Genomic DNA, 14,418 nt, shown 5'->3' on the forward strand with positions numbered 1-14,418 from the left:
AAGAAAGAAAGAATTGATATGTGAAGTTAAATAGAGGTAGATAAAGAAGATCATATACATTAAAGATTAACTGCAAGGGGAAAGTAATAGGAAAGACAAAGGCATAAATGTAGAAAAATATAATAGGTTTTTTAAAAAACTAAAAATATAAAAGAGAAAAGAAAAAAAGGAAAAACAAAACTTCACAGAACTGCAAAATCCCAGCGTGAGGCAGAGGTTTATAACAAAAGAAATATTGTTGTTTTTATACACATATACATATACACCCATAAACATATGAATATATACATATATACCCATAAACATACATACCCATAAGCAAAATCAAGACAGTCCAACAAAAATAAAGTACAATAGATTGACCCAGCAAACAAGGGAAACCAAAAATTATATCTACCAGAAAAAAACTAACTAAAGCACAAACTGGAAACAGAACTAGAGCAGGGTACCAATTGGGGAATAAAGCAATGAAAATAAAACTAACATATGTTGAGAGGAAAGGAAAGAAAGAAAGAATAGATATGCAAAGTTAAAAAGAGGTAGATGAAGATTTATATATATTAAAGATTAACTGCAAGGGTAAAAAATGGTAGGAAAAGCAAACAGTTGAATAAATGTGGAAAAAATAATAATAGGTTTAAACAATTCAAAATTGAAATTTAAAAAAGTAAAAAAAAAAAAAAAAAAAAAATTCCACAGAACTGCAAAAGCCCAATGCAGAGGCAGAGGTTTATAACAGCAATAAAAAAATGTGACTGAGAAAAAAAAAGCTCAAAAGCCTAATTAGATTTCATAGTGCCAATAAAATCAACAACTACAACAGAGGGGGGAAAAAAGGAAAAAAGAAAAAATCCAAAAGAATCTACAGAGCAAGTCAAAACATAAGAATAATAGATGTTTTTCTTGAGTCACTACTGTCCGAGTCCTCTCCCTTGCTGGGAGTCACAGTCCACCTCACCTCCCTAGGAAGCCCTCCAACACTGTGCTGATCTCTGGACCTGCTGTGGGGGCAGCTCAGACTCTAATCTTGTCCACTCCAATGTGCTTTTGCCTCCAATGTCCACAGCTAACAGAACTAGTGTGTTTTCTTTTGTGGGAGTGCTCAATGACCTTTCATATGTATTCCATAGACACAGAGTCTGCCTAGTTGATCGTGTGGATTTATTCTGAACCTTGTGCAGCTGGTGGGAAGGTTTTGGGTCTTCTTCCTTAGCCACACTGTCCCTGGGTTTCACTTGTGGTTTTATTTCCACCTCTGCATGTGGGTCCTCCACTGGGGTTTGCTCCTGAGGCTGCCCTGGAGGACTTGGGTTTGCCCCTGTGAGGGCCAGGTGTGGAGGTGGTGCAGCTGCTTGGGTTGCAAGGGTTCTGGCAGCACCAGGTACTCAGGAGAGTTGGGGTCTAGGGCAGCAGGAAATACAGTGCTCTAGAAGGGTGTGGCAACCAGGATTGGCCAATATACTCCAGTATTTTTGCCTGGAGAAACCCCCTCCTTGACAGAGAAGCCTGGCAGGCCACAGTCTACAGGGTCGCAAAGTCAGACACTACCGAAGCGACCCTGCATGCATAGATGCAAGGCTTTTTTTTGCCTGTGGCAGCTCTGCCCCAGTAAGTGTTGAGCATGAAGGTGGCGCAGCTGCTTGGGTAGCAGGGACCCTGGCAGCGCCAAGTGTGCAGGGACACGGACTGCCTCTGCCGCAGGAGTTACGGCCCTATCAGAGTCTTTTTTCAAGCCTCTTGTAGCTGGTGATCAGAAGGCCTCTTTGGCCAGTCTTTTTCCATAGCTCTGCCCATTCAGGCACTTAGAGGGCTCCCTTACCTGGGGTCCTTCTCTGTTGTTTAGTGCATCAGGCACATAGAGGGGGCCGCCCAGGCTGGGTTCCTACTCTATAGATTGGCCCATCAGGCACTTAAAGGGGCACCCTGAGTGGGGTCCTACTCTGTAGTTCAGTGCATCAGTCACTTAAAGGAGCACCTGGGTAGTTCAGCCTACCTTCTGAACTCTGTAGTTCAGTGCCCTCAGGTGCATTTGATGGGCCAGCCCCTCTATTGTTCAGCTGTGGATGCTGGCATGTGGGGAGAGGCTATGGTGATGGCCTGAGTCACCTATGCATGACTCAGCAGTATCACCTTGCTTCCTTGGCTGCCCGCCTTTCCTCCACAGGCAATTCCCATCACAATCTCCTCCCTCACCTCCCCTTGATCCATCTCTCCAAAGTCAACAGCAGCCTTCACCCTGGGATTGTTCCACACTTCCCGAACTCTAGCTCCCAGCCGCTGCACCTTCCAGGGGACCCTCATCCCTCTCCTGGGTATACATGACTACAGCAAGGACTGTCTGATTCTCATTCCATTTAGGCAGCCACAGATCAGCTGTTTCACTCTCAGCCTTAGATGTTTCTCCTCTGACTCAGACAATTGCCCCCATGTGGGGACTGGACCCCTGCTTCCATCCCCACACCGAGGACAGGTCCAGCCCTATTAACGCTCCTGTTTTTCCCCCTAGTTCCTTCATCCTACCAAGTTTTGCGTGGTTCTATATATTCTTTTCCTCTGGTCAGATACTCCTGTCTGCTCTCAACTGGTGTTCTGCATGTACTTCTGTGTCTGAAGGTGTCTTCCTGATGTATCTGTGGAGAGAGATGTACTCCACGTCTACCTACTCCTCTGCTATCTTGTTCTCAAGGTGGATTCTTTGACTGGTTTGTTCTTGCTGTCCAAGGGACTCAGGAGTCTTCTCTAGCACCACAGTTTGAAAGCATCAATTCTTTGCTGCTCAGCCTTCTCTATGGACCAACTCTCACATCTGTACTTGACTACTGGAAAAACCACAGCTTTCACTATATGGATCTTTGTCGGCAAAGAGATGTCTCTGTTTTTTAATACGCTGTCTAGGTTTGTCTAGGTTTTCCAAGGAGCAAGTACCTTTTAATTTCATGGCTGCAGTCACAGTCCACATTGATTTTGGAGCCCAAGATAATAAACTCTTTCACTGTTTCCATTTTTCCCCATCTATTTGCCATGAAATGATAGGACCATATGCCATGATCTTAGATTTTTGAATGCTGAGTATCAAGCCAGCTTTTTCACTGTCTTCTTCACCCTCATCAAGAAGCTCTTTGTTTCTCTTCACTTTCTGTCATTAGAGTGTTAACCATCTGCTTATCTGAGGTTGTGATATTTCTCCTGGCAATCTTGATTCCAGTTTGTCATTTATCTAGCCCGGCATTTCACATGATCTACTCTGCATATAAGTTAAGTATGCAGGATGACAATACACAGCCTTAATGTACTCCTTTCCCAGTTTTGAACCAGTACATTTTTCCAAGTCTGGTTTTAACCGTTGCTTCTTGATCTGCATACAGGTTTCTCAACAGGCAGTTAGTCCAGTATTCTCATCTCATTAACAATTTTCTAAAGTTTGTTATGATCCACACAGTCAAAGGCTTTAGTGTAGTCAATTAAGCAGAAGTCGATTTTTTTTTTTTTTTGAATTCCCTAGCTTTTTCTGTAATCCAACGATGTTGGCAATTTGATTGCTGGTCCTTTGCCTTTTCTAAATCAAGGTTGTACATCTGGAAGTTCTTGGCTCACACACTGCTGAAGCCTAGCCTGAAGGAATTTTTTCCCTAGCATCTTTGGCAAGCTACTTTTTTTAAAAAAAAATTTAATTGAAGAATAATTAATTGCTTTACAATATTGTGTTGGTTTCTGCCCTGCATCAACATGAATCAGCCATAGGTATACATATGTCCCCTCCCTCTTGAACCTCCTTCCCACCTCCCACCCCTTCCCACTCCTCTTAGGCTGTTACAGAGCCCTGATTTGAGTTCCCATTGGCTATCATGTAGCAGATTCCCATTGACTCTTTTACATACAGTGGTGTATATGTTTCTATGCTACACTCCCCATTCCTCCCACCCTCTCCTTCCTCTCCTTAGCCTACGTCCATAAGTCTGTTCTCTATGTCTGTGTCTCCATTGCTGCCCTGCAAATAAAGTTCATTAGTACCATCTTTCTAGATTCCATGTATATATATATATGCATTAACATGTGATATTTGTTTTTCTCTTTCTGACTTCACTCTCTAGAATAGGCTCTAGCTTCATCTATCTCATCAGAATTGACTCAAATGCATTCCTTTTATGGCTGAGTAATATTCCATTGTGTTTATGTACCACAGCTTCTTTATCCATTCATCCATCAATGGACATCTAGGTTGCTTCCATGTCCCAGCTATTGTACATAGTGCTGCAGTGAACATTGGGGTACATGTGTCTTTTTCAATTTTGGTTTCCTCAGATTATATGCCTAGCAATTGGATTACTGGGTCATATTGTTGTTTTATTCCTAGTTTTTAGAGGAATCTCTATACTGTCTTCCAAAGTGGCTGTATAAATTTACATTCTCACCAACAGTACAAGAGGGTTCCCTTTTCTCCACACCCTCTCCAGCATTTCTTGTTTGTTGGTTTTTTGATGATGGCCATTCTGACAGGTGAGAAGTGATATCTCATCACAGTTTTGATTCACATTTTTCTAATAATGAGCGATGTTGAGCATCTTTTTATGTGTTTATTAGCTATCTATATGTTGTCTTTGAAGAAATTTCTGTTTAGGTCTTTTACCCACTTTTTGATTGTGTTGTTTTTCCGGTATTGAGTTGTATGAGCTGCTGTATATTTGGAAGTTAATCCTTTGTCAGTTGTTTCCTTTGCTATTATTTTCTCCTATTCTGAGGGATGTCTTTTCACTTTGCTTACAGTTTCCTTTGCTCTGCAAAAGCTTTCAAGTTTAATTAGGTCCTGCCTGTTTATTTTTATTTCCATTACTCTGGGAAGTAGGTCTTTGAGGATCTTGCTATGATTTATATCACACAGTGTTCTGCCTATGTTTTCCTCTAAGAGTTTTATAGTTTCTAGTCTTACATTTAGGTCTTTAATCCATTTTGAGTTTATCTTTGCATAATATATTAGGAAGTGCTCTAATTTCATTCTTTTAATGCAGCAGTCCAGTTCTCCCTGCACCACTTATTAAAGAGACTGTCTTTCCCCCATTGTATATTCTTGCCTCTGTTGTCAAACATAAGGTGCCCATAGGTGCATGGGTTTATCTCTGGGCTTTCTATCTTCTTCCATTGATCTATATTTCTGTTTTTGTGCCAGTACCATACTCTCTTAATGACTGTAGCTTTGTAGTAGTCTGAAGTCAGGAAGATGATTCCTCCAGCTCCATTCTTCTTTCTCAATATTACTTCAGATATTCAAGATCTTTTGTGTTTTCATATGAATTGTGAAATTTTTTATTCTAGTTCTGTGAAAAATGCCATTGGTAACTTGATAGAGATGGCATTGAATCTGCAGATTGCTTTTGGTAGTATAGTCATTTTCACAATATTCTTCCCACCCAGGAGCATGGACTCTCTCTCCATCTGTTTATGTCACCTTTGATTTCTCTGATCAGTGTCTTAATAGCTTTCTGTATACAGCTCTTTTGTCTCCTGGACTGCTTGCCCAGTCGTGTCTAACACTTTGTGACCCCAGGGACTGCAGCATGCCAGGCCTTCCTGTCCCTCAGCATCTCCCAGAGTTTGCTCAACTTCATGTACATTGCATTGGTGATGCCATCCAGTCATCTCATCCTCTGCTGCCCTCTTCTCCTAAGGTAGGCTTATTCCTAGGTATTTTATTCTTTTTATTGCAATGGTAAATGAGATTGGTTCTTTAATTTCTCTTTCTTATTTTCCATTGATAGAGTATAGGAATCCTAATGATTTCTGTGTAGTGATATTGTATCCTGCAACTTTACTAAATTCACTTATTAGCTCTAGTAATTTTGTGATAATATATTTCAAGTTTTCTTTGTGTTGCCTGGAAAATCCCATGGACGGAGGTAGGCTGCAGTCCATGGGGTCGCGAAGAGTCAGGCATGACTGAGTGACTTCACTTTCACACATTGGAAAAGGAAATGGCAACCCACTCCAGTATTCTTGCCTGGAGAATCCCAGGGATGGGGGAGCCTGGTGGGCTGCCGTCTACGGGGTCGCACAGAGTCGGACATGACTGACGCGACTCAGCAGCAGCAGTATCATGTCATCTGCAAACAGTGAGAGTTTTACTTCTTATCCAATCTGTTGTTGTTCAGTCGCGTTTGACTCTTTGCAACCCCATGGACTGCAATACACCAGGCTTTACTGTGTGCTGTCCTTCACTCTCTCCCAGAGTTTGCTCAAACTCATGTCCATTGAGTCAATGATGCCATGCAACCATCTCATCCTGTCGCCCCCTTCTTCTCCTGCCTTCAATCATTCCCAGCATCAGGGTCTTTTCTAATCAGTTGGGTCTCCCACCCTGTGGCCACAGTATTGGAGTTTCAGTTTCAGCATCAGTCCTTCCAATGAATATTCAGGGTTGATTTTCTTTAGAATTGACTGGTTTATTCTTCTTGTTCTCCAAGGGACTCTCAAGAGTCTTCTCTAGAACCATAGTTCAAAAGCATCCATTCTTTGGCACTCAATTTCTTTATGGTTCAACTCTCACATCCATACTAATGGAAGTGACTAATGGGAAAACCGTAGCTTTGACTATACAGACCTTTGATGGCAAAGTGATATCTCTTCTTTTGAATTCACAGTCTAGGTTTGTCATAACTTTTCTTCCAAGAAGTAAGTGTCTTTTAATTTCATGGCTGCAGTCACTGTCCTCAGTGATTTTGGACCTCAAGAAAATAAAGTCTGTTACTGTTTCCATTTTTTCCCCCTCTACTTGCCATGAATTGATGGGGCTGGATGCCATGATCTTCATTTTTTGAATGCTGAGTTTTAAGCCAGCTTTTCCACTCTCCTCTTTTATCCTCATCCAGAGGCTCTTTAGTTCCTCTTTGCTTTCTGCCATTAGGGTGGTATCATCTGCATATCCGAGGTTATTAATGTTTTTCCTAGCAATCTTTTTTTTATTTTATTTTATTTTATTTTTATTTTCCTAGCAATCTTGATCCCAACTTGACTTCATCCAGCCCAGCATTTCGCATGATGCACTCTGCATGTAAGATAAATGAGCAGGGTGACAATATACAGCCTTGACATACTGCTTACCCAATTTGGATCCAGTTCCATTGTTGTCTGGTTCTAACTGTTGCTTCTTAACCAGCATACATGTTTCTTAGGAGGCAGGTAAAGTGGTCTTCCCATCTCTTTAAGAATTTTCCACAGTTTATTGTGATCCACACAATCAAAGGCTTTAGCATAGTCAATGAAGCAGAAGTAAATTTTTTGTTTTTGGAATTCTCTTGCTTTTTCTATAATCCAAAAATGTCGGCAATTTGATATGTAGTTCCTCTGCCTTTTCTAAATCCAGCTTGTACATTCTTGGTTCATGTATTGTTGAAGCCTAGCTTGAAGGATTTTGAGCATTACCTTGCTGGTATGTGAAATGAGTGCAATTGTGTGATAGTTTGAAAATTCTTTGGCAATGCCCTTCTTTGGTACTGGAATGAAAACTGATCTTGCCCAGTCCTGTGGACACTGCTGAGTTTTCCAAATTTGCTGGCATATTGAGTACAGCACTTTAACAACATCATCTTTAAGGTTTTGAAATAGCTCAGCTGGAGTTCTATCACCTGTGCTAGCTTTGTTTGCAGTAATGCTTCTTAAGGCCCACTTGACTTCACACTTGAGGATGTCTGGCTCTAGGTGAGTGATCACATCATTGTGGTTATCCAGGTCATTAAGACCTTTTCTGTTTATTCTTGCCACCTTTTCTTATCTTCTGTTTCTGTTAGGTCCATACCATTTCTGTCCTTTATAGTGCCCATCTTTGCATGACTTTATTTTTCTGGGCTCCAAAATCACTGCAGATGGTGACTGCAGCCATGAAATTAAAAGACACTTACTCCTTGGAAGAAAAGTTATGACCAACCTAGACAGCATATTAAAAAGCAGAGACATTACTTTGCCCACAAAGGTCTGTCTAGTTAAGGCTATGGTTTTTCCAGTGGTCATGTATGAATGTGAGAGCTGGAGCATAAAGAAAGCTGAAAACCGAAGAATTGATGCTTTGAACTGTGGTGTTGGAGAAGACTCTTGTGGGTCCCTTGGACTGCAAGGAGATCCAACCAGTCCATCCTAAAGGAAATCAGTCCTGAATATTCATTGGAAGGACTGATGGTGAAGCTGAAACTCCAATACTTTGGCTACCTGATGCAAAGAACTGACTCATTGGAAAAGACCCTGATGCTAGGAGGGATTGAAGGCAGGAAGAGAAGGGGACGACAGAGGATGAGATGATTGGATGGCATCATCGACTCAATGGACATGAGTTTCAGTAAACTCTGAGAGTCAGTGATGGACAGACAGGGAGGCCTGCTGTGCTGCAGTCCATGGGTTTGCAAAGAGTGGGACATGACTCAGTGATTGAACTGAACTGATACAGAGAACAAACATACAAGTACATTGTGTGTTCACCCTGACTGGTCATCAAATATCAAATCATGTAATGCAACTGCTTACTGCAAATGCTATGCAGAGGAACACAGTTTTAATGTTTTATTTTGATGTAATTTTATACTTACAGAAGTTCAAAGAACTTGTGTTTTGCTCTTTTCCAGATTTACCAATTATTAATATCTTGCTGCATTTGCTTTATTGTGTGTTCTTTTTTCCTGAACCACCGGAGAGCACTTTGTTGACATCCTGTCACTTTATCTAGAAATATTTCAGTGTTTATTCCCTAAGAACAAGGGCTTTCAAAATAAATTTTTATCAACACATAAAGTTAACATAAACCATCAGAATAAATTTTAGGAAGTGCTAACTACAAAGAAAAACACTCTGCCTTCGTGTCACACAGGAGGAAAATCTGGACCTGTTTTGCTTACTGTAATATTCTCAGACCTGCCATAGGGCCTGGCATAGAGAAGGCTTTTTTTTTTTAGAGTCATTTATTGATTTTTGGCTGCTTTGGGTCTTCATTGCTGAGTGTGGGCTTTCTCTAGTTGCTGTGGTTGCGAGGGAGCTACTGTTCGTTGCAGCGTGCAGGCTCCTCATTAGGCCAGCTTCTCTTGTTGCGGATCACAGGCTCCAGGGCATGGGCTCAGTAGCCGTGGCACACAGGCTTAGTTGCTGTGCCACATGTGGGATGTTTTGGACCAGGGATCAAACCTGTGTCCCCTGCATTGGCAGGTAGATTCTTAACCAATTGACCACCAGGGAACCCTCACAGCAGGTCTTCAATAAATACTGTTAACATCTAAACGTGATGGTGTGATACTACATAACCACATTTCTAAGCAAAGTATTTCTAAAATAAAGTAAAGACAATGACAGCAAAATATTCAGTCATTTCTTTATTATTAAAACCAATGATTAGTAATTAACCAGTTATAAAAAGAGTAAAAGCCTTCCGATGTAAAGGACTGACAGGAAATTACCTTTTTAAGATGAGACAAACAGGTTAGAATGCAAGTAGGACTTTGGTCCCCTTCTGGGCCCCCTGCGGGGACCTGCTCTCTCCTCACAGGTAGCGGTTCCTGATGTATTCTCGGTACATGGAGGTGTCTTCTTTCCCCAGGGGCTGCATGATACCTTGACTGGCCTGGATGTGGGCATAGAAGATCTCTGTAGACTTTCTGTCTACTTTTGGAGGCTGAACCTCATAGATGTTGTCTTGGGAGAAAGCGGAGATGGGTGTTCTGTAGAAGAGAAGGGAGGACAGAGCAACATTAAAGAAAAGAAAGGAGCACAGGGACCTGTGACCTCAAGAGAACTTGAGAGTCACTGACCTTGAACGAGTGAACTTAGTAACAAGCAGTGGTAGTGACCTCTCAGCTGGCTTTCTGCCCTGCATGGAGGACAGCAAGAACAGTGCCTGCCCAGGGAGCTTTCCCCTTGTGTAGGCTGGGTGGGCCCCCTCCTCTGTTCCTGCAGCTCTGAGCACACCCATGTCTGTGTGCCCATCTGCCTCTTTCCCAGGACTCAAGTAACTTGAAGTGGGGGCTGGACAGACTTTTTTGCTCCCTTTTCCTGGTATCTGGTACATACCCAGTAGTTTGTGTTTTTTTTACAGAAGACTTAGGAGGAATCAGTGAAGTAGGGGATACTAATGATTTCTACCTCACATATTGATGGCAGGAGTAAATGAGTTTATATCAGTAAAGTTCTCCCTTAGCCTAGAGCCTGGCACACTATTAGTGCTCAGTAATAGTAAACTATTGTTAACAATTACAGGAGCATAATTCCTTATCTGCAATTCTGAAATCCTCAAAGCTGTAATAACCAAACATGACTTTGCCAGCAAAACCTGACCCACTTGAAACTCATCTGGTGGTACAACATGCAACAGTCATCCCATTTCATGTGAATATTAATGTGTTTAGTTATCAGCCTCAGATCATGCAGGGGATGTTCTTATAAGGTCGCTAACACCCCCCAAATTCTGAATTCTGAAATACATCTGGCTTTATGCTTTTTTTTTTTTTTTTTGCTTTATGCTTTTTAGATGAAAAGTTGGAAATCTGTAATAGGCAGCTTCCTTCCTTTCTGGGGTGATTTGAAAAGCACCCAAGAACCTCTCAATTCAAAAGTATCCCTCTATTCCTGCCCCACCTAGCCTGCCATAGTGCTTGAAATTTCCATCCACCCTTGGGGAAGGCACTGTCTCCAAAAAAGACCTTGTCAAAGTGTAGCTGGGTGCCTGACACATCCTTAGTTCATCAGAGTGTGAACACCTGCTAGTTACTACATCTTTAGCTGGGGGCAGGCCCTCTAGGAATGAGTCAACCACCAAATCAGGTGTGCTGCAGAGTGAGTGTGCATGGAAGGTCAAGATGAGGCCATGGGTAGGCGAGGATGCTAAGCTAGACCTTGTGAGGGACTGGGGGTACAATGACAACACACTCCACCACTTAGCCCAGGGCTGGCCCTGCAGGGGGAAGGGACAGTTCTCCACCTCAGGGTACTAAGATAACAGAGAAGACATCTGGAGAATCTGTTCTGCTGAGTTGGGACCTCAACCATGCTCATGCACATCTTGTCAGGGGAAGAGAAAGGCATCCTGGATGCCTGGCTGTTGAGTTAGCTGGGACCCTTACCCTTGGAGCTGGGGCAGGGAGGCGGGATTCCCTGTGGTCAGAAGCAGAAATGAGCCTCAGACGCAGCTAGGTCTGTACGGGCAATGTCAGCATGTTGTGGGCAGTGAGGCAGGTGCAGTGAGTGACACACAGCCGGAGACAAGAGTTGTAGAGTAAAGCCCTCCATTCTCACAGGACGCATTACAGTTAAACTTGGGTCTTTCTTACTTAGGGCTTCCCTGGTGGCTCAGATGGTAAGGAGTCTGCCTGCAGTGTGGGAGACCCAGGTTTGATACTGGGGGCAAGAAGATCCCTTGGAGAAGGAAATGGCAACCCACTCCAGTATTCTTGCCTGGAAAATCCCATGGACAGAGGAGCCTGGTGGGCTACAGTTCATGGGGTCCCAAAGAGTCGGACACGACTGAGTGACTTTATTCTCTTTCTTACTCTTCTAAAAAAGTCACGTTATCTCCCTGTACTCTGCCTTTAGAAAACTAACACATCCTGCTGTGGCTGGAGACTCTGCTTTAAAAATGGCTTTGAAATAAAATATAACTCAAGGCCTAATGTGCTTTCTGGAAGTCAACCTCAACTGTTGGACCTTGGGGGTAACATAGTTAAACTAAAATTTGGTAAATGGTTTATGAAATACTCCTATTTTTCCAAAGCACTATAATAATTTTACATAATCTTAGACTATATCCTTACATAAAAAAAAAAAAAAACCAAAGGATGTAGTGATTTACTTAAAATTAAAAAAAAAAAAAGGCCAAGGTGAAAGAATCTTGAGATGTCTGAATCTCAGTTTGAATGCCAGCTTGGCAGCAGTGCTTTTCTTTTCTTTTTTTTTTTAATTTACAAATTCTTAATTGCTAAATATGCCAACCATCATCCAAGCCTTCAACAAGTCACACTGTAACACAGCAGTAACATCAAAAGTCATTAATTCACCATAACAATTGTAATAATTGTTTTTTTTTACAATATTGTATTGGTTTTGCATACATGTTAGTTATTCAAATATCTGTGGTTAACATCAGGAATAATTGGGATGATTAATATGTGAACTCTTCTCAATTTTCCCTCACAAAAACAGAGCAACTCCTCAGTCATTTACGCAATTCAAAAGAAGATGCTAAACTCTTTTAACAGTTGATAATATTCAAGGTCAAGCCATTTTAACCTGAACCGTTAAAAGGGGCTCCTCCATTAGTGGTTTTAGAGATTGCCATCAAAGTGCCAGCCACAGCAACACCTCTGTACCACACCATCCACACCTGTCTAGCGTCTACATCCTCCATTTTACAGATGAGACACTTGAAGTCAATTTAAAAATGGAACTAATGGTTTCTGTGCTTTGAAGCCAGACCTTTGCCTGGAACCCTGTGTACATTAACCAAGAGCTTTCTGGCTGGCATCACACCAGAGAGGTACCAAACCTTAATGCAAGTGAGAAAGGGAGAATCCAGGTCATTGTTTTGTCCTTCAGAAGCTCAGCTGAGTACCCGGGTGGGCAGGCTGGAGGGAGAGCAGCAGAGCCGGTCAACCACGACTGGGGCCACGGAACAGCCACTTCCACCCAGTGCCTAGAGCTTTTTTTTATCAGGAGTCCTCACTCTACTTCTCAGTAAACGGTGTCACTGCCGTGTGGAATAAGGGAAAACGCATTACAAAGATGGGAAATATGAAATGTCCAACCTCAGCTTTTAATGGTATCAGATTGAGTGGCAGGTGGGTGTAGGGCTCCAGCACTACCTCAGTGTGGTTTCAAAACAATATAGGGAGTCAGAAAACGCATCAATCAGCCCTTTTGTCTTTTTCATTCAGACAAGATTCAAAGTCTATGTTAAACAATGAAATTGTAATGTTAGAATGTTTATTTTTGGATTTGGGCCAGAAAGGAGCTTAAGACATACCCAATACTTTTGGCACGATCAGAAAGAGGAACGGGAAGAAAGAGATTTACAAAAAACCATTTGTTTCCTCATTGTACTTGCACATCAAGAAACCTATCCCAACAAGCTACTCCTGGTCTTAAGGCAGTGGCTCTTCAGGTATGGTCGCCAGACCAGTGGCATCTGTGCCACCTGGGAATGTGCTAGAAATACAAATTCTCAGGCCCTATTCCAGGCCTGCTAAGTCAGACACTCTGGGGATGAGGCCCAGCAAAGGTGTTTAGTAACGGGCCCTCCAGGTGATTTTGCTACTCATTATTTTTTGGGCTCCAAGATCACTGCAGATGGTGATTGCAGCCATGAAATCAGTCCTGGGTGTTCATTGGAAGGACTGATATTAAAGCTGAAACTCCAGTATTTTGGCTACCTCATGCGAAGAGCTGACTCATTGGAAAAGACCCTGATGTTGGGAAAGATTGAAGGCAGGAGGAGAAGGGGACGACAGAGGATGAGATGGTTAGATGGCATCACCAACTCAATGGACATGAGTTTGGGTGAACTCTGGGAGTTGGTGATGGACAGGGAGGCCTGGCGTGCTGTGGTTCATGGGGTCGCAAAGAGTCAGACACGACTGAGCGACTGAACTGAACTGAAAGGTTGAGAATCTTTGGTCTGAGACCAAACTGTAATCTAAAATGCTAAATAAAGTCTTATTTGCAGTCAGTCAACAGCACTGAACATTTTAAAGTAGGAATTTCTTCTTAAATGATGTCCTACCACCAGCCCTACATTGAGCAGGCATCATTTAACACTTAACTGTAAAGATATAAGTAGCAATATTCCATTTCCTAATGAGGAGACACTTGATTTCCCTGTTGGCTTATACAAGGCAAGGAAGAAACATAAAACCATCCAAGACCCTCACAAGGAGGTGCTGGAGGGCACCTTGTCTCTGAGGGCACTGGAAAGGGATGGAGGTAATCCCAATAACACTTCCATTAGTCTTTTTATTAGCTTAAACGGCCTTTGTTTATGAGTGAAAAGACCAGTATTTCAACACTAAGTGATGTGGAAATTATGAGACTATTTTCTTATTCGTTCCAGTAGAGAGAGACGGCTTATTATTGTGCTTTCATAGTGGGAAAAAAGGTTCCACGTTTCTCTCCTGTCCATTAACAGAATTATTGTTTTTGGCTTCTCCTCACAGTCCTCTTCAAATCCTAGTAGTCTTTTTGGAGATGAAATATTATTACAAATTTGCAGGCTCATTTCTCTTATCTACAAAACCAAGGCCCATTTTCAGGGGGTCTCTGTATCTCCCCTCAAGGAATGTTGCACTCTTAACTAGTTCATTTATGCACTGCTGAAGCCCCTCAGCGCACTGAAGATTATGACACTCAGCCTTAACTGCTTCGCAGAGGTAAAGTATCCACCTGTCAATGCAGGAGACACGGGTTTGA

At 42.2% G+C, this 14,418-nt stretch overlaps 1 protein-coding gene across 3 annotated transcripts in view; it reads right to left on the reverse strand.

The window, feature by feature from the left end:
- Nucleotides 1–9,328: 9,328 nt before the first annotated feature.
- The window catches only part of FIG4 (FIG4 phosphoinositide 5-phosphatase), a 169,676-nt gene continuing 164,586 nt past the window's right edge, over nucleotides 9,329–14,418 (reverse strand). For all 3 annotated transcript variants that reach the window (XM_055535228.1, XM_055535229.1, XM_055535227.1), the window contains one exon: nucleotides 9,329–9,686. In XM_055535228.1, the coding sequence (XP_055391203.1) occupies nucleotides 9,509–9,686 (178 nt within the window). In that variant the 3' untranslated portion in view covers nucleotides 9,329–9,508. The remainder of the gene's footprint in view (nucleotides 9,687–14,418) is intronic.

This window comes from Bubalus kerabau, chromosome 9 (genome assembly GCF_029407905.1).
Source record: "Bubalus kerabau isolate K-KA32 ecotype Philippines breed swamp buffalo chromosome 9, PCC_UOA_SB_1v2, whole genome shotgun sequence".
Lineage (NCBI taxonomy): Eukaryota > Metazoa > Chordata > Mammalia > Artiodactyla > Bovidae > Bubalus > Bubalus kerabau.